Source organism: Plectropomus leopardus, chromosome 3, assembly GCF_008729295.1.
Source record: "Plectropomus leopardus isolate mb chromosome 3, YSFRI_Pleo_2.0, whole genome shotgun sequence".
In the NCBI taxonomy this organism is placed as follows: domain Eukaryota; kingdom Metazoa; phylum Chordata; class Actinopteri; order Perciformes; family Serranidae; genus Plectropomus; species Plectropomus leopardus.
In genome coordinates this window covers 37,990,094-38,017,294 of record NC_056465.1, presented here as the reverse complement: position 1 = coordinate 38,017,294, position 27,201 = coordinate 37,990,094, and the positions used below count along the sequence as shown (strand labels likewise).

Genomic DNA, 27,201 nt, shown 5'->3' with positions numbered 1-27,201 from the left:
TCAGATCTTCAACACGCTTTGATGCTTTAATCAATATTGAACTTCAGTTTTGATTCTTTAACAAACTGTTTTATGTCTGCAGAAAACCTAAAAACAACAAAATTGAAATTTTCTAAAGTTAAGTACAAATCTTGTTTAAAGTGAAGGGATTGTTTTCAGTTAAAAAATCAGAGTGTAATGAAACCTCATAGTTTGACTCGGAGCACCTGAATGCGTCCTGATTTTTCGGCGGTTCGGGGGACAGTTCAGTTCTCTGAAAGACAAACCTGTAGATTGTGAGACGGGACACAGCTGCCGTCTTTCGTCAGTGGAAAAAATAAAAGTCAGCCGACAGTCTGTGATGAGACACAGTTTGAACCTGGTCAGAGGACTTTGAAACCACAGAGGTATAAAACCAGTTCTGCCGGTTCCAGTCCAGCAGCAGGTCCCGGCTCAACTGTCCTGCAGCAGGTCGTACGATCCTCCGTCCTCCTCAGGTTTGTCCTCCGCCTGCAGACACACAGCCAGTCTTTTGGTTTTTTATGTTACTGGGCTTCAAACTACAACTGGAACTTCTTTCCATGATCAGTCGAGTCATGTTCAGTCTCGAGGTCAAATAAAAAGACAAAGTCAAGCCTTAAAGTGTCTGAAATCTTTTTTCATCTGTGAAGTCAATATTTAGGATTAAATGATGGCAGCTGTTACCATCGCTTTAATCTGAGTTATTATCATTGATTATCATTATGAGGTGACTGTGTTGACTGAGGGTGTGTCGCGATGACTCACTGTGACGTCACGTGTGCTGGACTCTGCAGGTTCTGGAGCTGCTTCATAAACCGGATTAGAGATGCTGCGACCACAGTCTGCAGCAGGAGCCTCTTCCTCCGCCTCGTCCTCCTGTCAGAGCCGACAGGAAACGTCTCATACGAACATTAATAAATGTCTCATAAAAAACATCAAACAGTGTTTTGTAATAAATGTTACACTCACACAACTATGCATAAAATTATATCAAAAATGTACCACACTAGCATTAGTTAGGATATTTGTGTTTTATACCCACAATAACTAAAAAAGTTGTTTTATATAGTAATAAACATATTGTAATACCTCTAATAAACTGTTAAACTAATAATAGCAAATTTGCTATATTGATACAAATATACTTAAATAACTGCATTATTCCAACATTAACAAATGTATACCGATAATAACAAATGCTTAACAATTATTACAATTACTATATTTATCCTTTTCAATGTGTTATACTTACACTAATATTTTACTTAGAGTAACAAGTGTTTTATGGTTCTACTAGTTTTTGCTATACTTATAATAATATTTAACTTACCATCCTGACTCAGGACTGATACTGACACTATTATACTGTTACTAACAAATGCCTTATACTAAATATTACAACTAGTAACATAAAATGTTATTCTACAATAAACGGGTTATACTATTGTTAATAATTTTAATATACTACTACTAACAAATGGGCTGTATTTTTAATGACAAATGTGTCAAATACTACTACTAAAACTGTATTACAATACAACTAACAAATGTAATATACTGTTACTAAAACATGTGCTATACCATTACCAACAACTGTATTATACTATTACTGACAAATGTGCTATACTACTACTAACAAATGGGCTATATTTTTAATGACAAATGTGTTATGTGACTAATAACCAATATGTTATCTGACTGCTAACAAATATCTCATACTAAAATATAAAATATGTTATACTACAACTTCTAATCCGACTACTGACAGAAAACAGCTCCTTCATCTGAGCATCAGATCGACAGACAAACTGAAATCTGACCTTGAAGTAGTGGAAGTGGAAAGGTTTGGTGCTGTGGGTGTAGAAGTGGTATCCAACAAAGACGACTCCTGCCACCAGAACAACCAGCAACACCACGCCGACTCCCATCCCCGCTTTATGCGCCACACGCATCTGCACAGCCAATCACAGACAAGGTCAGAGGTCAAATATGGAAAACCACGAACGAAGCAAGAATATCGGTTTTCGTGGTTGAACCACTGAATTAAAAAAACTCAGATTATCAGTTAAATTATTACTATCAGTATTAGTGTAAGTATTCGGTACTGTGCTGTTATGACGTCACTTGCCTCTCGGTGAGGGGGCCGGGCTTTCAGGGGCCCCTGGAGAACGTGAATGATGCCATTTGAAGCCGGGATGTCTGAGTCGGTGACGAAGCGGTTGTTGATGTAACGGGATGACTGAGGAGATTAAAAATAATTTAAACTGTCTGAAAACAAAATTTATGCGTAAAAAAAATATAACATCAATTTTTAGAATAACAAAAGTGTCATTTTTAAGTAATTCGTACCTTTTTAAAATACAATTGTACAGTTGTACTTGAAGCCAAGTCACAGAGACTAAACAACTTTATTTGTGTGGTGACCTCTAAACGGTTTAAGGTCTTGGGGAATCTGGGTTAAGGGTGGGTTTACCAGAGCCCCTTTACTAACTTTACTAACAAATGTACTATACAATTATTAACAAATGGACTGTACTATTACTTACAAATGGGCTATAGGATTACTAAAAATGGGCTAAACAATGCCCCTTTTCCTCCAGTTGGTGAAGTAAAATGTACGTAACCCTCAACAGTTACGGTGTACTGGAGGTAGACTGGGAGTGAACATGACTGTGAACAAACGTCACGAGGCCAGACTGGAAGAAAGGAAGGACGTCAAAAGGAAATCAAATTTGCCCACAGATTATCTGAGGTGGTGAGTCTCAAACGCTGTCAGCCCTGAAAGTCTGTCCCCCTCTGGGGTTTGTTCTCAGTGAGAAGTCTGACCAGAGCCGAAGGGTCGAGCAGGTCCGCCACTCCGAGAACCGTCAGACTGCCGACACGAGTCCTGATCCGACTGCCGTTCTTCAGCTGGCTGAGAGGAAGAGCCTGTCCCTCCGACAGGTGGAACTCTATGTCCCGCGGAGACAGAGTCTGCAGGGAAAGACAGGGGAGGACACATGGACAGTTAGAGACAGACAGGTGAGGACACATGAACAGTTAGAGACAGACAGGTGAGGACACATGGACAGGCAGAGACAGACAGGTGAGGACACATGGACAGGCAGAGACAGACAGGTGAGGACACATGGACAGGCAGAGACAGACAGGTTGAGGACACATGGACAGGCAGAGACAGACAGGTGAGGACACATGGACAGGCAGAGACAGACAGGTGAGGACACATGGACAGGCAGAGACAGACAGGTGAGGACACATGGACAGGCAGAGACAGACAGGTGAGGACACATGGACAGGCAGAGACAGACAGGTGAGGACACATGGACAGGCAGAGACAGCTCCTGTGTAAATGCGTTTGTGAGTGTCTCACCTGGTTCTCAGGTAGGCCATTGTTGTCGGGGACAAACAGCGTGGACTGGACCGTCAGGTTACTGAGACGCTTCACAAACTGTCCACCTGAGACAGACGCCTGAGAGCAGTTCAGGATTTGCTGCAGGAGAAAATGAAGGTTTGATGGCAGCAACATCAAAAAAAGTTCTCATATATAATTCAGATATTATAGTTGTGTATTTCTAGTTTATTTTGTTGATTTTTAATTTCATTTTAGTTTAGTTTTAGTATTGTTTTTATTTATATTTGATTATAATTTGGGGACTATTTGATTCACAAAGTTCAGACCACATTTCACACTCCTCATGTCAAGTTGACAAATTTCACCAAAAAAACAAAACTAAAAATAAATATTTTCAAACTTTTGTTTTTCTTTCAGTTAAAAAGTTTTTTTTGTAAATAATAACAATAACAATATTTTTATGTAGCCTTTATTTAACCAGGTCGGTCCTGTTGACATACAGTGACCTCTTAATATTATATTAATAATAATGCGTTATTCATCGAGTGCTTTTCAAAATACTCAGAGACGCTTAACCGAAACAAAAACAATGTCAATTCAAATCAGTAAAAGCGTACAGAATAAATAAAATCACCATCAGTAAAAGCACCACAAACAGTAGTTTTTAGTGAACTATAATAATAACTATAATAGAGTTGTGTGACTGGGCTTGAAACAAAGCGCAGCGCGTGTTAAACTATGACTCAGCAGGACACAAACAGCTGACTCACTGTGAGGAAGTTGGAGAAGGTGGGCGTGGACTTGAGGACCTGCAGCAGGTTTTCCTGTACAGCTGAGACCGTCTCCAACGTACCCGGGCCGACACTCACACGTCACCTCTGAAAAACAAACCACACATCAGCTGTTCACTGCTGATTATTGATGATCAATACATCAGAACCTCACATTACTCAGTCATCAGTAACACAGAGTTTGGGTTATTGGTCATTTCAGGTGATGATAGTTAAAAATAAAAGCTCGTGACTCTGCACCGTGGCCCCTCCTCTTCCTCTCTCACCCTTCATCCGGTAGCAGAAAGCGTCCCAGGTCTCTGTCTTTTTGCGGACGCCGTAGTCCACGATGCCAACGTGTCCGAAGCCACAGTTGAGGTTGGAGTAGGTGGTGGGGTACGCCACACGGGCCTGGTCCAGCCAGCCGGCAGCACACATGTTGAAGCCGCCCTGCCACAGGACCAGCAGACACACCTGACATGTAAACGGATCCTCTCCGGTATGAATTCTCATGTATCTTTGTCTTTGTCCTAACGCCTGAGAAAAATGTCTTCAATTTCCTTTAAAAAACACGAGATGAAGGCAACCAGCAGAAAGTACAAGAAAAATTTATAACAAACAAACAAAAAATAAAAAGACAGGAAAAAACAAACAAACAAGGTAAACAAGACTTGAAAAAAAGTAATTAAAAAATTATAAGAATTCTGTAGAATAATTTTAAATGTTATTCTGACACTTATATAGTTTTTTCCCAGACATTTTTCCAAATCTTCTAAAAAATAATTTTCTAAATATACTAATTTTCTTAAACAAATTGTGCTCAGAATTTGAACGCTTTAAATATTGTGAAAGACGTCTGAACATAGCACAAGAGAAGTGATGTCGCTTCAGGTTTCAAAGGGTTAACTTGACTTGAGTTATCAGCTGTTATGTTGGATCTGTGTTGCCTTCACTGACCAGCTGAGCGTAGGACAGCTGGTTGTACGTAGCCAGCGTTCCTCCCTCTGCGGCGCAGGCCCGCTCAGCTGCAGTAGTGAAGTTCATTTTGTACTGACCGTCACCCGAACGGACGTGAAACACGCCGAGCTTCGCATCTGCACACAAACACGGCAGCAGAACACACACACGTCAGAGTCACAGTGCACACGCAGCTGTCCACATACTTTTGGCCATTGAGCCGACGCGTTCACATCCTGCCAGAACAATCACGGTTAACCCTTTCATGTCTTCATGATGTGTTTTACCTTCAAAGTGGAGGTCAGTACATTTGGCTTCTAGATGACATCGTCCGTTGTCCTGGAGACAGCGGCTGACCGGCAGCTGTTTGACCTCACAGGTGAGTCCGTCTCCAACGTAACCGTCCTTACAGGTGCACTTCTTCTTCCCCTGTTCACACGCACAGGTCACGTGTTACTATAACAGACTCATGCTCTCAATACCTCAAACACACGCCGTGACGTCCTCACCGGAGCCATCATAGTGCAGGTGGCGTGTTCGTGGCAGCCGCTATTGACCCCCGAGACGCACGGGTCGATTGGCTGACAGGTGTAGCCGTCTCCGGAGTAACCTTTAGGACAGGTGCAGGTCACCTGTTCTCCTTCCTGAGAACACTTGGCTCCTTTAGCACAACCGCCGTTCCACGTCTGACACACATCCATCACTACAAACAGAGACAAGGACAGACTGATGGACAGATTGACAATCAAAGAGACAGACGACAGACAAAAACACAGACAGACAGACAGACAATGTGGCACTGTCCCGGCAGGACACCTGGACAGAGGCACATGAAGCTCCATCACTGCTAGACAACGGCTGTTTGCTGGTATGGACAATGGTCCGCAACTTAGGCCATGTCCATACGAAGACGAGTTTAGGTGTATCCGCAAAAGTTTTTTATTGTATGGACGTTTCGTCCACACAGAACCGGCGTTTAGATACGGTAATTTTTTAAACCAGGTCGCAGAGTGAACAAACCTGACACTCTTGCGTTCCCGTTTACAACCCATACGCATCTTTCCTGAACCGCTGACGCCATAGCCCCACCTCCCCTTAACCCGCATGCACCAACCCCAACAACAACGACAACGACAACGACAACGACAACGACAACAACAAAATCAACATCAACGACAACGACGACAACGACAACAACAACATCGACGACGACGACGACGACGACGACGACGACAACAACGACGACGACGACGACAACGACAACAACGTCAACAACAACAACAACCCCAACAACAACAACAACAACAACAACAACAAAAACAACAACAACAATGGCGGAATCTTCTGCGCCTCACAAATGTCTCCTTTCTAGCTTGATTCATATTCTCCGCCATCTTCTTCTTCGTGTGTTTGTTTACATCGCACAAGTTTTATGCACACGCTCCGTGTCTTATTCTCTGCTGTTCTGTGGCAGCGTTACAGCGCCACTTACAGGCCCGGCATATATACTACAGCTTTTTTAGTGGCTTTGAGTAGACACATTTCTTGAGACAATTCCGTGTTTACGAAAAACTTTTTTAAAATGAAAAAGAAATAGAACTGTCCCTGATCCGTGTGGACATATCCTTAGTAAGCCTCTCTCGTTTGGGTGTCAGACGTCTCTTGCATAGGTGTCAGATGTCTCTTCGTCGTGCCTTGGTATCAGATTTCTCTCTCAGGTATCAGGCATCTTGCTTAGGTGTCAGGTTTCATGGTGCCAGATGTCTCTCCTAGGTGTTAGATGTCTCTCTTAGGTGTAAAATGTCTCTCCTAGGTGTTAGATGTCTCTCTTAGGTGTAAAATGTCTCTCCTAGGTGTTAGATGTCTCTCTTAGGTGTTAGATGTCTCTCCTAGGTGTTAGATGTCTCTCCTAGGTGTTAGATGTCTCTCTTAGGTGTAAAATGTCTCTCCTAGGTGTTAGATGTCTCTCTTAGGTGTAAAATGTCTCTCCTGGATGTCAGATGTCTCTCCTAGGTGTCCCACCATCCCCTCCACCTCCTGATGACACAGTCAGCTCAGATATAACGCCACACTAAGATTTTTGGAAGAAACGTACAAATGTAACAAATTTGTGTTTTTCAGATGCGTCCAGTCAGCAGACTGGTTGTGTTGGTGTGTATTTACCTGTACAGGTGTATCCGTCTCCTATGTAATACCGCTGACACACACAGGTGTTATTCTCCTTACAGACGGCTTTCGGAGAACAGGACGGAGAACACTCAAACACTTCAGCTGGAGGGAACAAACAAAAACACACACACACTGTTTAAAGGGCGGGCGCGCACGCGCATGTGCGCACACACACACACACACGCGGTGGTGATGAGCTCACCCTGTGGCGTCTCGCAGCGCTCTCCGGTCCAGCCAGCCTCACAGAAACAGGCGCCTGACCCTTTGCGTCCATCGTCACATGATCCGTGTTCTGAGCAGTTACAGGCTGAGAGCCAGAAAGAAACAATCTGTCAGAGAGCTGCGGACAGGAAACAGGAAGCGCATGACGGCAGCTCACCTTTACAGGACTCTCCATAGAAACGGTCCATGCACAGCTCACAGGCCACACCCCTGAAACCTGCATCACAGGCACAGGTACCGTTACCAAGGTGACCATCATCACATTTCCCATGGTTACTGCAGGAAGCGCTGCTGCCACCAGGACATGCTGAGAGGACGGAGAGAAACAGGACAGACATGTCTCATTAATATACACAAACTGAGAGGACGGAGACATACAGGACAGGTGGTGTGGTTTATGAGTAGATGATGGTGGGGTTTATACATAGATGACAGTGTGGGTTTATACGTAGATAACAGTGTGGTTTATACATAGATGACAGTGTGGTTTTATATGTAGATAACAGTGTGGTTTATACATAGATGACAGTGTGGTTTATATGTAGATAACGGTGTGGTTTATACGTAGATAGCGGTTGGTTTTTATGTAGATAACAGTGTGGTTTATACGTAGATAACAGTGTGGTTTATACGTAGATAACAGTGTGGTTTTTATGTAGATAACAGTGTGGTTTATATGTAGATAACAGTGTGGTTTATATGTAGATAACAGTGTGGTTTATACATAGATGACAGTGTGGTTTATATGTAGATAACGGTGTGGTTTTCATGTAGATAACAGTGTGGTTTATACATAGATGACAGTGTGGTTTATATGTAGATAACAGTGTGGTTTTATATGTAGATGATGGTGAGGTTTATACGCAGATAACAGTGTGGTTTATATGTAGATAACAGTGTGGTTTATATGTAGATGACAGTGTGATTTATATGTAGATAACAGTGTGGTTTATATGTAGATGATGGTGAGGTTTTATACGCAGATAACTGTGGTTTTTATGTAGATAACGGTGTGGTTTTATATGTAGATAACGGTGAGGTTTATATGTAGATAACGGTGTGGTTTATATGTAGATAACGGTGTGGTTTATATGTAGATAACGGTGAGGTTTATACACAGATAACAGTGTGGTTTATACGTAGATAACAGTGTGGTTTATATGTAGATAACGGTGTGGTTTATATGTAGATAACGGTGTGGTTTATATGTAGATAACGGTGTGGTTTATATGTAGATAACGGTGAGGTTTATACACAGATAACAGTGTGGTTTATATGTAGATAACGGTGTGGTTTATATGTAGATAACGGTGTGGTTTATATGTAGATGACGGTGTGGTTTATATGTAGATAACGGTGAGGTTTATATGTAGATAACGGTGTGGTTTATATGTAGATAACAGTGTGGTTTATATGTAGATGACAGTGTGGTTTATATGTAGATAGCGGTGTGGTTTATCTGTAGATAACGGTGTGGTTTATATGTAGATAACGGTGTGGTTTATCTGTAGATAACGGTGTGGTTTATATGTAGATAACGGTGTGGTTTATATGTAGATAACGGTGAGGTTTATATGTAGATAACGGTGTGGTTTATATGTAGATAACGGTGTGGTTTATCTGTAGATAACGGTGTGGTTTATATGTAGATAACGGTGTGGTTTATATGTAGATAACGGTGAGGTTTATATGTAGATAACGGTGTGGTTTATATGTAGATAACGGTGAGGTTTATACACAGATAACAGTGTGGTTTATACGTAGATAACAGTGTGGTTTATATGTAGATAACAGTGTGGTTTATATGTAGATAACGGTGTGGTTTATATGTAGATGACGGTGAGGTTTATACGCAGATAACAGTGTGGTTAACACGTGTTCTCACCCAGACAGTCTCGTCCATGGTAACCATGACAACACTTTGGCTGCCAGACGTGGACGGTGCAGATGCTGCGACAGCCAAAGTTTTTTTTTTGACAAACATGGTGGGAAGGTCACATTTCTGAACTTCCTGCAGACACAGCAGAGACCAATCAGACACACAAACTTTGGTTTTATTTTGTATGTGTGTGAACAGACGAGGACTCCAACCTTAAGTTTGGACCCTGAGGGACAACGTTCAGCTGAGTAGGCGCACATGCCACAGCTCATCTACCACAGAAGAAGAAGAAACCACAGAGATATGAAACCAATAAATTCTCCAGACCAGAGGCGTTTCTAGGATTTCAGGACACTTGGGGCTTAGTCTAAATCAGGCATGTCAAACCAGTCCACAGGGGGGCCGGTGTGGCTGCAGGTTTTGTTTCCAACCAAGTAGCAGCACACCAGACTTGACTCATTTAATCAACTGATCTCTGTCTTCAGACAGTTGATTGGTCAAACTGTGTGCTCTTGGTTGGTTGGCACAAAAACCTGCAGCCACACCGGCCCCCCTGTGGACCAGTTTGACATGCCTGGTCTAAATGAAAAAAAATCCTTCCAAATCCGCAGATGCCCAGGTTTGTAACTTCTGGCTGTTATTTTCTTTAAAATTTCTTCAGTGATATGTTTTCTTTAAATATTTGGATTTGGATTGGATTATTGAAACCCTCAATAGGAGGCATCAGATTGAGAACGTTATCACGGCTGTAAACAAAGAGCTTGTGATGTGCGGACTCACCTGAAGGTCGAAGGTCGTCTGTGTGTCACAACGTCCTCCGAGGCTGGGCGGAGTCAGCAGACAGTCGATGCCGTAGGCGATCCCACCCTTGAAGATTAGGTGTCTCTGAATAATCCGACACTTCCCGTCGTTGACAAAGATTTCTCCCTGATCAGAGAAGAACCGACCTGATCAACAAACTGTTGACTCTTATTCAGTTTTTATGTGTTTCTGATGAACTCACGATGTCATCTGTCCCCCCGCAGGTGAACGAGAGCGGCGAACCCTGCAGAGTCCGCAGCGAGTCCTGATGGATCAAACCTTCAGCGTAAATCTGAGTGTGGAGACGTAAGAAAGAAAAAGAGGCTGTTTAGTTCTGGGTCCGGACACGGTGATGATTCTCTCTGACTGCACTCAACAGCAAAACTCTCACAAATTTAATTTTTAATTAACTTTAATTTCATGTTTTTCTCATGAATACAAAGAGTTCACAAACCACAGACCTTATTTCACCCCCGAACCAAAACCCAAGAAGGAAAACACCCCAAATATGGTTTTCTACAGCCTTTCTTTGTACCATCTTGTCTTGTGATCAAAAATCAAGAATCTCATCATCAGTGAACCAAATCTTTATTGTTTTTTTTATTCACAATCACACGAAAACATCCTGAGCTGTTGATCAGACATCTTTCAAACAGCAGGTGAGGAGTTTCTCCTTTTTCCTCCTCAGAAATGTTTTCCATGTTCCTCATGGTCACATAAAATTTTCAACAATGACTGGAAGTCGTGTCGAATGCTGCTCACCAAACATAATCCCAGTCAGCCAGATGGTGGCACTATAATTAAGGCTCAAAAATGCAATTTTGAAAAGGCCACACCCCTCATGCTTCGAGCCAGGTCCCCGGTCTCCCCGGTCTCACCTTCTGGGACTGCAGGATGTGGTACTTCAGGTACTCCACCAGCTGACGGCGGTTGTCTGAGTGGAACAGGAAGTCCTTCTGCTCCTGCGGCAGAGACGCCATGACGCCGTCTGAGGGCAGGAAGACCGTCACAGGCTGGTACATCCCATCATTCACCAGGTCCATCACAGCCGTGTCCTGAGACACACAAACAACACCATCACTGTAACGGGGGCGGGACCAACCCCAGTCAGCGTGCCACATGCAGGTTCCTCCAGCAATCAAACAAAGTTTGATTTTCTCACCTCCAGCAGTTTGTAGAAAGTTTTATATCCTTGACGTTCAGCCACGTTGGTCAGGTTCAGCTGAGGCAGTAGGGGGAGTCAGACACAGTTATTGATCAGTGAACACACAGAAAATCAATCAGTCATTGATCCAAACATTGATCCATCAGACACCTCAAACAACATCCAAACCATTCAGACTGTTGGTCCGACTCATATACCTCATGCATTTGCTACTGCATAACTTATAACTTTTATTTCAGTTGTGATGTTTACAGCTTTTTATTTATTGCATTTTAAAAATATATATATATTTTTTTCTTATTATTATCTCTTTAAATTTATTGTCTTTTAGATCATCGTATAGTTTTCTTCCTTACTGCTCTGTGTGCTTTATAAATTGCCCCTCGAGGATGAATTAAAGAACACTGAGAGGACACACCGGCAGCTCTGCAGACGAACACGGAGGCTCCAACGGATTTATTTCACACCGATCAATACATCCATCAATACATCCGCCCATGTATTGGTCAATACATCGACCGATCTATTGGTCGTGTCATGACGTGTTGCGTGGTGTGGTTTTGTGTGGTGTCATGTTGTGACGTGTCGAGTCGTGTCTTGACGTGTTGTGTTGCGTTCTTACAGGAGCAGCCGGCGGTCTTTCTTTGTCAATGTTGGGAGGAGTCAAGACCTTGTCGATCTCGTGGAAGATGCCGTTGATGCTGATGCTGTCGCTGTACGTCACGTTGGCCTCGTTGACGAAGATTCTGCCCTGAAGATTTCAAAGTCAGTTTCAAGTCAAGTCAGTTTTATTTATATAGCCCATTATCACAAAACATGGTTTGCCTCAGAGGGCTTTACAGTGTACGACATCCCTCTGCCCTTAGACCCTCACGTCACCCGAGGAAAAACTCCCCAAAAAGAACCCCTGTAACAGGGAAAACAAAGAGGAAGAAACCTCAGGAAGAGCGGTAGAGGATAGTGAGGGATCCCTCTTCAGGACGGACAGACGAGCAATAGATGTCGTAAATAGCAAATGAAATACAATCATGGCAAAAAAGGAAAGAGAAAGAGAGAGAGGGTCTGTTTGTCTGTTTGTCAAACAGACAAACAAATAAAAAATATCATTTCTATCCCTTCTTCTAACTTCTTCACTTTCTACATTTAATCCAGATCAGTCACTCAACACAGTATCAGGTGTTTTCTGCAGAGATTATTTGACTGATTATAATTAGCCTTTTGAAACTGGCAAAGTGGCTTGATTTCTTTTTAAAACATGGGGAGAAGGCAATGAGCAACTTAACAAGAATTTACTTAATTTAAAAAAATGTCACAAGAAAATGACCTGAAAATTAGCACCAAAAAAGGTTAAAAATATATATATATAAACAAGAACCCCTTTAAAAACAAATTTAAATAATTGTATCTATCTCCTTTAAAAAAACAACTCATTTTCAGGTCATTTTCTTGTCACCTTTCCCTAATTTCTTGCAATGTATGGGGCATCTCCTGCTGCTTTCCTTTTTCCTACATTTTTAAAGAAATCAAATGATTTGTCTCATGTTTCAAAGGTTTTAATGCTTGTGAAAGGCGACTAAAGGCCCAGGTGAACCCAGACTGGGTTCTGCTCTCTGCTGTGTCACCTGGGTGGACCCGGTGGTCAGCACGAGTCCCGACAGAGTCGTCAGGTTTCGAGGTCGGCTCAGGTCGCCAGGCAGCAGAGTGTGACACATGACGATGTGGCTGCGCAGGATGGCGCCGTACCACTCCCGGTCTTTCTCCATCACCTGCAACCTCACCTTCAGACACAAACAAACAAACAAACAAACAAACAAACAAACAACAGCAAACAAAGAGACAAACACAAACGTTTACAGAAAAAACAAACACAGACAAAGAAAAACACAAACAAATAAAATCAAACAAACAAAGAAAAAAATTAAAGTTTCTGACAGCAGAGCAGTTAAACTCTGATGGTGTGAAAAACATTCACTTCATAATAACCTCTGAATGAACGAGTGAATGAGTGAACGAGTGAATGAGTGAACGAGTGAATGAACGAATGAGTGAATGAACGAGTGAATGAACGAATGAGTGAATGAATGAGTGAATGAACGAGTGAATGAATGAATGAGTGAATGAACGAGTGAATGAATGAATGAATGAGTGAATGAACAAGTGAATGAATGAATGAATGAACGAGTGAATGAACGAGTGAATGAATGAATGAACGAGTGAATGACCGAGTGAATGAATGAGTGAATGAATGATGAACGAGTGAATGAACGAGTGAATGAATGAATGAATGAACGAGTGAATGAACGAGTGAATGAATGAATGAATGAGTGAATGAATGAGTGAATGAACGAGTGAATGAGTGAATGAATGAGTGAATGAACAAGTGAATGAATGAATGAATGAACGAGTGAATGAACGAGTGAATGAGTGAACGAGTGAACGAGTGTGAATGAACGAATGAACGAGTGAATGAACGAGTGAATGAATGAATGAATGAGTGAATGAATGAGTGAATGAACGAGTGAATGAATGAATGAGTGAATGAACGAGTGAATGAATGAATGAATGAGTGAATGAACAAGTGAATGAATGAATGAACGAGTGAATGAACGAGTGAATGAATGAGTGAATGAATGATGAAATGAGAATGAATGAATGAATGAATGAACGAGTGAATGACCGAGTGAACGAGTGAATGAATGAATGAATGAACGAGTGAATGAACGAGTGAATGAATGAGTGAATGAATGAATGAACGAGTGAATGAATGAGTGAATGAACGAGTGAATGAATGAATGAATGAGTGAATGAATGAGTGAATGAACGAGTGAATGAATGAATGAGTGAATGAACGAGTGAATGAATGAATGAATGAACGAGTGATGAACGAGTGAATGAATGAATGAATGAATGAATGAATGAACGAGTGAATGAACGAGTGAATGAATGAATGAATGAATGATGAATGAATGAATGAGTGAATGAATGAGTGAATGAATGAATGAGTGAATGAACGAGTGAATGAATGAATGAACGAGTGAATGAACGAGTGAATGAATGAATGAACGAGTGAATGAACGAGTGAATGAATGATGAATGAGTGAATGAATGAATGAATGAACGAGTGAATGAATGAATGAACGAGTGTGAATGAATGAATGAATGAACGAGTGAATGAACAAGTGAATGAATGAATGAACGAGTGAATGAACGAGTGAATGAATGAATGAGACGAGTGAATGAACGAGTGAATGAATGAATGAATGAACGAGTGAATGAACGAGTGAATGAATGAATGAATGAATGAGTGAATGAATGAGTGAATGAATGAATGATGAATGAACGAGTGAATGAACGAGTGAATGAATGAATGAATGAATGAATGAACGAGTGAATGAACGAGTGAATGAATGAATGAATGAGTGAATGAACGAGTGAATGAATGAGTGAATGAATGAATGAACGAGTGAATGAATGAGTGAATGAACGAGTGAATGAATGAATGAATGAGTGAATGAATGAGTGAATGAACGAGTGAATGAATGAATGAGTGAATGAACGAGTGTGAATGAATGAATGAATGAACGAGTGAATGAACGAGTGAATGAATGAATGAATGAATGAGTGAATGAATGAGTGAATGAATGAGTGAATGAATGAATGAGTGAATGAACGAGTGAATGAATGAATGAACGAGTGAATGAATGATGAACGAGTGAATGAATGATGAATGAGTGAGTGAATGAATGAATGAATGAACGAGTGAATGAACGAGTGAATGAATGAATGAACGAGTGAATGAATGAATGAATGAACGAGTGAATGAACAAGTGAATGAATGAATGAACGAGTGAATGAACGAGTGAATGAATGAATGAACGAGTGAATGAACGAGTGAATGAATGAATGAATGAACGAGTGAATGAACGAGTGAATGAATGAATGAATGAATGAGTGAATGAATGAGTGAATGAGAGTGAATGAATGAATGAGTGAATGAACGAGTGAATGAACGAGTGAATGAATGATGAATGAGTGAATGAATGAATGAATGAACGAGTGAATGAACGAGTGAATGAATGAATGAACGAGTGAATGAATGAATGAATGAACGAGTGAATGAACAAGTGAATGAATGAATGAACGAGTGAATGAACGAGTGAATGAATGAATGAACGAGTGAATGAACGAGTGAATGAATGAATGAATGAACGAGTGAATGAACGAGTGAATGAATGAACGAATGAATGAATGAACGAGTGAATGAACGAGTGAATGAATGAATGAATGAGCGAATGAATGAGTGAATGAACGAGTGAATGAATGAATGAATGAGTGAATGAACGAGTGAATGAATGAATGAATGATGAACGAGTGAATGAACGAGTGAATGAATGAATGAACGAGTGAATGAATGATGAATGAGTGAACGAGTGAATGAATGATGAATGAGTGAATGAACGAGTGAATGAATGGTCACCCTGGTGTTGTAGAATGTCTTTGCGGTGAAGGCGTCAGCGTTCGGAGGGAAGACGGTGAATGGGCCGCGACCTTTCAGAGAAATCTCTGTCACCTGAAATGAGACGTTCTTTATGATTATTGTTATGTACATATATATTAATATTATTATATGAATATTAATATCAATATATTCATAAATGAATATTAGAGACAGCGGCGTCACTCACCATCAGACCAAAGAAAAAGTCTTTCAGCTTCCTCCCCTGGATCGCCTGCACACAGGAGCAGTTACACTTCAACTTCCTGCTGATATCACACACACACACACACACACACACACCTACACATATAAATATAAATATAAATATAAACGTGCTGACCAACGCCACGGTGCCTTTGCAGGTGAACCCGTCTCCGATAAAGCCTCCGAAACAGGTGCAAGTACGAACAGCTGGAGCCTTCATCACACAGAGGGCTCTCTGGTTACAACCGCCATTTTTCTGGAAACACACAGGAGAACCACACAGGAGAACCACACAGCAGAACCACACAGGAGAACCACGCAGCAGAACCACGCAGGAGAACCACGCAGCAGAACCACGCAGGAGAACCACGCAGGAAAACCACACAGGAGAACCACACAGGAGAACCACAGAAACACTCAGTAACATTCCTGGGATTATTATATAGGTATATTAGGTAGATATATTATATAGGTTTCAATCTGGATTAAAGTCTGAGATTAAAACAAACTCACCTTTAGACACAAGTTGATAATCTTGCAGTTTTGTCCGTCTCCTGAGTAACCTTCACTGCACGCACAGGAAGTCTAGACACAGTCGACTCGGTTATGAACTTGACAAGATTAATAAAAGATTGTTTCTGTTAAAATCTCCTCATAGTGGTGTAAAATCAGTTTTTACTTTGTTTGGTCCGACGTGAACGCAGTCTGCGTTGGCGTGACAGCCTCCATTTCCTTCCAGACACGGATTGATTTCTGCAGGAGAAACACAGAAGTCCTGCAGCACTCGAACACATCACACAGCCTGTTTACCGTTCACTGCAGAGCCTGAAACACACGTGAATCTTTAGATACTCATACGGAGCTCAGGGTGGATATGAATTAAGTTTTCTTCTCAAATACTGTTACACTACCTCATAGTACTTTTGTTCCCTTGTGATACTTTTTCATTACCTACAAGTACTTAATATTAATTAATACACAAAATGTCACAAAACTAATACAGTATCTTTGTCTTCCCCTGAGGTACTTTAGTATTATGTTGTAGTTCTACTTCACCTTACAGTATTTTCTTTGTTCTTGTAGTACTTTTCACCGCTTCACTGCAGTTTAACCCTGAAACCTGAAACACTGTCTCAACTTCTTTCAGACGTATTGGAAGAAAGCAGTGAGCAACATAAGGAGAAATGACACAAAAAAATTTACAAACAAATGAATAAAAACTACAAGAAAATTACCAAAAAATTACTTCCATAAATAGAAAAGAAAAATAAAAACTGAAAAAAGAAGAACATAAACAAAAAACAAAGTAAATTGGAAAAATGCTTAAAAATTAAAATAATTCTGTTACATAATTTAAACAGAATATGCAGTTCTGATAATTAGTTACAGTATTTATTTTATATTTATAATTATGGATGTTATTTTTAAAAATTTTTTCTTCCCTCCTAGTATGTTTCCCCTGGCTTTTGAAAATGAATTTTCTGACTCTGCTTCTTTCTTGTACCGTTGCTTGTTGCCTTTTTCCCGTGTTTTTTAGTGAAGTCGCATCGACTTCCTCAAAGGATAAATACTTATGAAACGTAACGTTCTAAATGAATGTTTTGGTCCGACTGACATTTCAGATCACTTAATTCTGTTTTATTATTTTGTTATTTATTCATTTATTTTAGTTATTTTTGAAACTCTTTAATTTGTTGTACAAACTTGACAAAACTGAGGAATAATTTATTTTACAAACAGTGAAACTAATTCAGCAGGTTAAACTGAAGTCGACAGACCTGCCGATTTGTGGCTCAGTAAAGTTTAGACACATGAACATCAGAGAAATGAAAGGAATCAATAATAATAATAATAATAATAAAAAGACAGAGGACATACCGACACACACGAGCCCATCACCAGAGTAACCACGGTTACAGACGCAGTCTCTGCGGCCCGGCCGAGTCCTCTTACAGACAGCGTACAGACTGCAGCCACCATTATTCACTGAACACGGGTCTGTGGCTGAAAACATCACCATCACCATCACCATCATCACCATCACCATCATCACCATCACCATCACCATCATAATCATCATCATCGCCATCATCATCATCATTATCACCATCATCATCATCGCCATCATCATCACCATCATCATCACCATCATCATCACCATCATCACCATCATAATCATCATCATCGCCATCATCATCATCATTATCACCATCATCATCACCATCATCATCATCGCCATCATCATCACCATCATCATCACCATCATAATCATCATCATCACCATCATCATCACCATCATCTTCATCATCATCACCATCGCCATCATCATCATCATCACCATCATCATCATCATCATCACCATCATCACCATCATAATCATCATCATCATCATCATCATCATCATCACCATCGCCATCATCATCATCATCACCATCACCATCATCACCATCATAATCATCATCACCATCGCCATCACCATCATAATCATCATCACCATCGCCATCGCCATCATCATCATCATCACCATCATCATCAGCATCATCACCATCATAATCATCGCCATCATCATCATCATCATCATTGCCATCATCATCATCATCATCATCATCATCATAATCATCACCATCATCACCATCATAATCATCACCATCATCATCATCACCATCATCACCATCATCATCACCATCATCATCCTCACCATCATCATCACCATCATCATCATCCTCACCATCACCACCATCATCATCATCATCATCATCCCCATCATCACCATCATCATCATCATCGCCATCATCGCCATCATCATCACCATCATCATCCTCACCATTATCATCACCATCATCATCATCATCCTCACCATCATCATCATCATCATCACCTTCGTGATGTCAGAGGGCTGAGGAGCGTGTCCTCAGGTGTTAGTGCTCTATGTTGTTACCTTGACAGGAAGTCCCGTTTCCTTTGAATCCGGCGGCGCAGAGACACTGAGGGCCGGACGTTCTGAACACACAGCTGTCAGCAGAGAGAGTGAAGGTCAAAGTGTCATTTTGGACTGACCTCAAACACCTGGACATGAACCCCTGCTGGCTAGGATCATGTCTCAGGTCACAACGTGCTCACGTGTTTAAAGTCGGTTTAAGGCTTTAAATCGAAAGCGAACAGACGGCGTGTGAGAGACTCACTTAGCGCTGGTGTGACATTTGACTGAACCACACAGTTCATCAGCTTTGGATTCGATCTCTGCAACCACAAACACACTCAGAATATCATCACAATCTAACAGTGATATAAAATGAGAAAAAAGCTCGGCCATTGGTCAAATCTCTGACAAGTGACAGAAAAAAGTCAATGTTTTAAAAACAACATTCATAACATTTAAAAAATTAAATAAAATTGTCTTCTCAATTGTTATTGGCCAAAATATCGTGTAGAGCTGGCATGATTAGATTTTCTCTGCACCACTACCGAGGCCAAAAGAATTCATGATAATATTCTCGGGATATGTAGAAAATTTGAACAAAGATTATGCTGTCAAATTCATCTTGAACTTTTCTATTGTGCCTTTTATTTATTATTTTAAATAAAATTAGGAACTGATTTTTTAAATATTAAGAAAGGTTCAAAACACTGTATTTATTTTTCAAAATATCTATTTTTCTCTTGTAAAATTAGAAATTAATTCTTGAAATATTTCAAAAATTTCAAGTAAAGTTTATTTTTTCAAATTTATTCTTCAAGTCTTAAAAAAATCCCATTAAGGTACAACTTCATTATCAAAATCTTTGACTTTTTCTCATCAAATCTCAGCTTATTTCCACTATTTTTTTATGAGCTTCAGACTCTGTTAAGGTCAGTTTTTGGCGGTCAGATTTCGGTTTCATACTTTGGTCACAGAGGACTCCTCTCCAGCCGACGTCACACTCACACGTCCCGTCGCCGCTCGGCCCTTCGTTACAGCGGCCGTTTTTACAGCCGCACTCTGCAGAGAATCACAGAGCGGAGTGACAGAAGGCATCGATACATTCAGTATACGTTTATTATTGTAAAGTTCATGATCTGACCCTGGTCACAGTGGACGCCATATCTGCCGCTCTGGCAGCTCTCGCAGGCCGTCCCGCTGAAGCCAGCGTCGCACTGACAATCTCCGGTCCCGTTGGTCCCGTCTGAGCACGCTCCGTTACCGAAGCAGGGTTGACCCTTCGGCCCGGGACACGGCTCGCAGTGCTCCCCAAAAAACCCCGCACAGCACCGCCGTATCTGCAAACACACGTGCACGGTTTACTGTCAGAAAACAACGCCTTATCTTTGTGCTTTTGGCGTGTCCGCGCAGCCGCAGCAGAGACGTACGATGTGTTTCTGCAGGCACGTTGCTCTGCAGCCGATGGTCAGCAGACGCTCGTCCTCAAACATCCGAGTGAACATGCACTTCCTCTTCTTCACCGATTTCTGCAGACCACAGGAAGTCATCACAGGTCAACGCTCACAATATTCTGTAAGTTTAAAATCACACCGACCTGATCTGTGTTCGACTTCAATCTGTAAAGAGTTCCTCATGTCATCACATGCCGTGTTTTTGGCAAAAAGTCTTTTCCTGTTTTCCCTCTAAAACAGATCCCTCTGTCTCATCCTTCATGTTACTATAGAAACAGCCAGTAGAGGCAGCAGGGGGCGGAGTCAAAGGCAGCGGTGGCGGTCGTAATGATGGACCTTTTAACAGAGGCAGCGTTGCAGACGGCGGCAGCCTGAGACCCTTGGAAAGCCTGTTTATTTCCCTTTTAAATAATGCCACATTTGTGGGATCAGCAGCAGAGCTGAATATGTGGGTTGCACCCATGAAAAATTTGCCAAATCTTCTCTGCCAGTGCCAAACAGCTTTTTTGCTGTTACTGTTGACTCTTGTTTTGAGCTTCTGGTAGCCCCAGGACAATCAGGTTCAGTACCTGTGAGCATGGGCCCAGCTACAGTGGTCAGTTGGTGCCTGCTCCAAGAATCGGCATGCCACGTTTGACTGATCTGGATAGGGCCCGTGCGATAGGGCAACTTCATGGTGGTGTTCCGCAAGACCAAGTTGCGGCATTATTTGGAGTGAGCCCGAGTACCATCTCCAAACTGAAGGCCAAGTTCCACATAATGGCGAATGTCAGAGACATGCCGCGAAGTGGGCGTCCCAAGAAGCTGATTGCTGCATAGACAGAGTAACATCTTTTGGTGGAGGCAGTGTGATGGCGTGGGCATCTCCCTCACTGGAAAAGCGAGGCTTGTCATCATTGGAGGCAATCTCAATGCAGAGAGATATCGAAATGAGATTCTGCAACCAGTGGCAATCCTATATCTCCACAGTCCGGGACCGAACTCTGTCCTCCAAGATGACAGTGCTCGCCCCCACAGAGCGGGCTTTATCAGAGACTACCTCCAGAATTTGGGCGTGGAGAGGATGGACTGGCCTGCCAACAGTCCTGACCTCAACCCCACCGAACACTTGTGGGATCAGCTTGGGCGTGCTGTTCGTGCCGGAGTGACCGACACAACCACGTTTGCCGACTCGTGACAAATGCTGGTTGAAGAATGGAATCCATCCCACAGCAGCGTGTGACCAGGCTGGTGACCAGCATGAGCTGTTGTGGCTGTGTATGGTTCCTCCACACGCTACTGAGGCTCCTGTTTGTTCAATGAATAAATTGTTAAACTGCCAATATGTCATTCATCTTCAGACTTCAATCATCCAATCCACCAAACAAGAGTCAATAGCAGAATACGCTGTTTGACATCAGCAGAAAAGATTTGGCAAATTTTTCATGGGCTCAACCCACATATTCAGCTCTGCTGCTGATCCCACAAGTTTAAAGGGAAATAAACTGGCTTTATTTATTGCCACGAAGCATTGTTACAACAAAGAAATACTCTACCAAACACAAATTTCCTTACGCACTGTGCTATGTTTTATAATTAATGTTATGTTATGTATGATCATCAGCTGGATGTGAGAGGGAAATCTTACGTCTGGGACGGTGTCGTTGGGACAGATTCGGCTCTGTGGATACAAACAGTCGAGACAAGTTCCCTTTGGAGAGAAAAGACAAACTTCAGTTAGAGTCACTCTGGATCTGTGAGTACTAATACTGTAGTATGTCACCTGAATAGCACTGATACTGCAGTATGTCGTGAATAGTACTGATACTGCAGTATGTCTTGTGAATAGTACTGATACTGCAGTATGTCTTGTGAATAGTACTGATACTGCAGTATGCAATGAGCTCTGTGAGTAGTAGTTATTCTGCAGTGTGTGGTGTAGGTAGTAAGCCCACCATGACCTTGGTGAAGGTAGTAATAATACTGCAGTGTGTGTAGTATTTATACTACACTGTGTGGCGACCTCACCATGACCTTGGTGTAAGCAGTATTTATACTGTAGTGTGTGGTGACCTCACCATGACCTTGGTGTAGGTGGCGTCGTCGCAGCGGTTCCTGTTGATGGTCAAAACAGCCGTCAGGCCGTGAATGACTCCCTTCCCGCTAAGGATGTTGGAGGAGTTGATCTGAGCCTGGTTGACAAACAGCTGGATGACAGACAGACAGACAGACAGACAGACAGACAGACAGACAGACACGTGGATCAATGGATCAGCGAATCATGTGATCAGATGATATGTGGTGAGGATATTATTGATTATCTGTTTGAAGTTTCGGACCTTCCCGTCTCGGGGAAAGATGCCGAGCTGGAAGGATAATCCCAGCAGCGTCTGTTTGTATCCTCCAGGCTGAAGGTCGGTCTTCAGGAGGCGCTCTGACGCCACCACGTGGTAACGGGTCGTATTCACATCCTGTTTACGCCAACAAAATAAAAGCACAGACACATTTGTCACGTCACTGCTTATTCTTAGGGTTAGCTTTCTTCTCTTCAGAGTTAATGATCGTATCAGATAATATTAACTGATAACATCAGTTCTTGTCCAGTTTATAATAAACAGACACTTGTGTACCAGAGCGGTGGCAGCCATTTTTTTGAGGTATTCAGCGATGGCGGCGTCTGTTGGAGCGAAGACGGTAAACTCGTCCGCCTGTTCGATCTCGTCCGTCAGGTTATAATCCTGAACAAACCACAGAGAAACCAATTTAAACAATAAATCTGTAATCAAACATTAAAATATAAAATCGGAGTTGTAGAAAGTGTTTGTGTTTTCGTACGATGAGATACGATCTGAAGAGGGAGAACCGCGGCCACAGAGCGAGAGACGCCAGCAGACTGTCACTCAGCTTCCTGTCAGGAACCAAAACCTGCGCACACAAACACAACATCCTCAGTCTGCTGAGTCCTACCATCATGGAAAACTTGGAAAAGTCACTGAATTTGCAAATGGCAATTTCCAAGCCTGGATATGTTTTGCAAAACTAAATTTAGCCTGAAAGTTCTGGAAAAGTCCTGGAATTTTGTCTCACAAAGCTGTGATATAACACATGATGTGTCCAAGGACAGTCACGATTTTGAAAATCAATCAATAATTTCTGTTTTTGAAGTTTCTGGTTGATAAATAGGCTAATTTTTGTTGATTTCTAAAGACAACATGTCTTCAAAACCTGCAGGCCCGCAACAAAAAAAATTAATGTAAAAAAAAACCAAACTTTGTTCTGTGTAAAAGAAAAAAATTGACTAAAAAAGTTTAAAGAAAAATAAATCTGACAAATTACTTTTTAAAAAACCTAAAATTATATATATATTTTTTTAATTCTCAAAAACTTTTTTATAAATCCAAAAATTGACAGAAAATGTTAAGGAAAAGAAATGGCCTTTTTTTTAAAAAGAAATTCACCTCAAAATTTCAAAGAAAAATTATTACCAGTTTTTTGGGATTTTTTTTTAGTAAAAAAAGCTTTTCTTTCTTTCTTTTTAAAGAAAAAACTGCCAAAAAACATTTAAATTTGTTTTCAAGGGTCATTTCAGAGAATGTATGTACTTTAAAATTTGCCTCAAAGTCCTGGAAAAGTCCTGGAAATTCATTGGTTAAAAATGTGTCTGAACTCTGGTTCGCATCGTTAGCAATATTAGCATAGTTAGCATCGGCAGCATCCGCAGCATCATTAGCATAGTCAGCATGGTTAGCATGGTTAGCATGGTCAGCGCCGTTACCTTATCGATGACGTGGATGAGTCCGTTGGTAGCAGCTACATCGGATGAGGTGATGGTCGCTCCTCCGACAGCTGTGATCTGACAGAACAAACACAGCAGAATCTGATCATCGTTACAAACTCAAATGTTTTTCAAACATTTCTCATTATAAGTAAAAATCCTGTACATCAAACCGATGTATGCCCAAAACATCAGCAGCTTTATTTCTATGAGCAGCCGCTCTTTAAAGTCGATCTAATATCTAATAATGTCTTTGTCTGGTATCAGAATGAAGAAGATCTCGGTGTCTTCGTCCGTCTTCACATACAGAGGCTATGTTCGAAACGGCGTACTGCATACCACAGCTGAACTCAGTATGCAGTATCCACTAAATACTACGTACTGTGTTCGACAGTGTGTCACCCCCGTTCTCTCTGGCATGAAAAGCCAAAAAATAATCTCTAAAAAAAAAGAATCCGCTCATGTCTCCTGTGTAATTGTACTCTTATTAGCAGACTTTGGTATGTGTTTACCTGATAAAAGTACTGTAAATGACCTTATAAGATTAAAATATGATTTTGGCCAAATTAATTGAAAAAAGTGTAACAAACCAAGGACCCCATCTGGTGGGTTAGGTCTGTGCAGCTGTGTGATGGCTGAGCCGCTGGTGACACGACAACAACAGCTGCGCTCTCCGCACAATGCATTGTGGGAAACAGTAGGCGAGGCAGACTGGTCCGATGCATACTGAGGATTTTTTCGGAATCAGTATGACATCCGGGTGTTTCTGGCATACTGTGGATTTCACTTTTGTTCGCACACTGCCTACTGCATACTACATACTGCATACTGCATACTGCATACTACATACTGCATACTACATACTGCATACTGCATACTACATACTGCATACTACATACTGCATACTACATACTACATACTGCATACTACATACTGCATACTGCATACTACATACTACATACTGCATACTACATACTGCATACTACATACTGCATTTTGACCAAATTAGTACATACTGCTAGTATAGTAGGCGGTTTCGAACACAGCAAGAGTCATGTTTTGGAAAATGGCACGTGACTTTGTTCTTCTTCTTTGGGTTTAATGGTGGTTGGTTATCACCACCTGGTGTTACACATCACATGAGCTATAAAAGCCAAAAAAACTGTTTCCATTCCAGTTTGGTAAAATATGGCTTTGTACAATTGCCTGAAATACCACGTCATGCCAGAAAAAAATGTTTTTGAAAACTGGTTTGTTTCCATTGGGTGTATTTTGTATTCACAATTACAGTTTGCATAATCTGAGGGCGACGTAAGCCCGTCTGAATATCTGTGTTGGACCTTAAAAGGACTTCCTGTCCTGACTCAGCAGTTTAGATGAAGACGATGCCTTGCTGTAAGTCTGCTGTTTTGTATTGAACGTATTTTTGCTGTAATACCTAATAAGAAATCCAAAAACACACTTGTTTAAAAAAAAAGTCCTAAAATTACAGTAAAGTGTCTCCTCTGTGGACTCACCTCATTGGTTGTTGAAACAGGAAGTGTTGTCTTGAGAAGGGAGGTCAGGGAGGAAGTGCTGCTCAGACGGGATAACGGGAAGTGACCTGGGATCACGTGATTCCTGTGATGGGGGACAGATGGGGGACTTGTTACAGACCAGCTCAAACAAAACCCAGAACATCCACCTGTGAATAAACTACAGCTCCTCGAGGCGACTCGGTGACCTGATGAGACTTGGCAGGTTCCCCTTCGTGGTCCAGAAGTTTCTGTCCTCTGAGGACATTTTAGCCACGGCATCTGAAGACGGAACCAGGAGGGTGAAGTTCTGATCCACCAGAGACCAGGATACACCTGAGTCCTGAAACATACAGGGTCATCTCAGAGACCACAGACAGCAGAAACTGAAAGTGTTCACTCGACATGGATCATAATCAGTTAAGGTCAGTTCTGACAAACACCTGAGTTTGTCTCGTCTGTTTCTGTCTCTGTCTCCTCTGTTTCTGTCTCCTCTGTCTCTGTCTCCTCTGTTTCTGTCTCCTCTGTTTCTGTCTCTGTCTCGTCTGTTTCTGTCTCGTCTGTTTCTGTCTCGTCTGTTTCTGTCTCTGTCTCGTCTGTTTCTGTCTCGTCTGTTTCTGTCTCTGTCTCTGTCTCTGTCTCGTCTGTTTCCGTCTCTGTCTCGTCTGTTTCTGTCTCGTCTGTTTCTGTCTCCTCTGTCTCTGTCTCATCTGTTTCTGTCTCGTCTGTTTCTGTCTCTGTCTCGTCTGTTTCTGTTTCGTCTGTTTCTGTCTTGTCTGTTTCTGTCTCTGTCTCGTCTGTTTCTCTTTCTGTCTCATCTGTTTCTGTCTCTGTCTTGTCTGTTTCTGTCTCGTCTGTTTCTGTCTCTGTCTCGTCTGTTTCTGTCTCGTCTGTTTCTGTGTCATCTGTTTCTGTCTCTGTCTCGTCTGTCTCTGTCTCGTCTGTTTCTGTCTCGTCTGTTTCTGTCTCTGTCTCGTCTGTTTCTGTCTCGTCTGTTTCTCTTTCTGTCTCATCTGTTTCTGTCTCATCTGTTTCTGTCCCCTCTGTTTCTGTCTTGTCTGTTTCTGTCTCGTCTGTTTCTGTCTCGTCTGTTTCTGTCTCTGTCTCGTCTGTTTCTGTCTCGTCTGTTTCTCTTTCTGTCTCATCTGTTTCTGTCTCATCTGTTTCTGTCTCATCTGTTTCTGTCCCCTCTGTTTCTGTCCCCTCTGTTTCTGTCTCATCTGTTTCTGTCTCGTCTGTTTCTGTTTCGTCTGTTTCTGTCTCATCTGTGTGCTTGTTAATATTGTGTCTCATGGACACTTTCAACATAAACACCTTTCAGCTGCTCATACCATCATTTGTGATCGAGGTTTTTTTTTTTATTGTGTTTACGAGCAGGTGTTAGTTTCGTATTTCATATCCAGACTGTGACGGTGTGAATGTGTGACAATGTGACGGAGTGACGGTGTGACAGTGTGATGGAGTGAGTGACGGAGTGACTGTGTGATGGAGTGACGGAGTGACGGAGTGACTGTGTGACGGAGTGATGGTGTGACGGAGTGACTG

At 41.7% G+C, this 27,201-nt stretch overlaps 1 protein-coding gene across 1 annotated transcript; it reads right to left on the bottom strand.

Annotated features, from left to right (window-relative positions):
* Positions 1-26,008, bottom strand: LOC121941354 (stabilin-2-like). The gene is given in 43 exon segments (XM_042484132.1): positions 1-489; positions 766-876; positions 1,821-1,952; positions 2,129-2,239; positions 2,827-2,973; positions 3,371-3,490; positions 4,123-4,173; positions 4,175-4,230; positions 4,410-4,572; positions 5,080-5,216; positions 5,367-5,508; positions 5,589-5,782; positions 7,243-7,350; positions 7,451-7,555; positions 7,628-7,777; positions 9,356-9,431; positions 9,434-9,481; positions 9,562-9,621; positions 10,130-10,276; positions 10,353-10,442; positions 11,029-11,205; positions 11,313-11,372; positions 11,938-12,066; positions 12,938-13,093; positions 15,793-15,885; positions 16,001-16,045; positions 16,154-16,273; positions 16,531-16,602; positions 16,697-16,770; positions 17,896-18,021; positions 18,956-19,029; positions 19,200-19,257; positions 19,901-19,996; positions 20,079-20,274; positions 20,365-20,463; positions 22,016-22,078; positions 22,446-22,574; positions 22,707-22,838; positions 22,998-23,105; positions 23,203-23,292; positions 24,143-24,220; positions 25,660-25,762; positions 25,866-26,008. Coding segments are annotated over 43 exon segments (4,626 nt in total). The 3' UTR covers positions 1-432.
* Between the last annotated feature and the right edge of the window lie 1,193 nt (positions 26,009-27,201).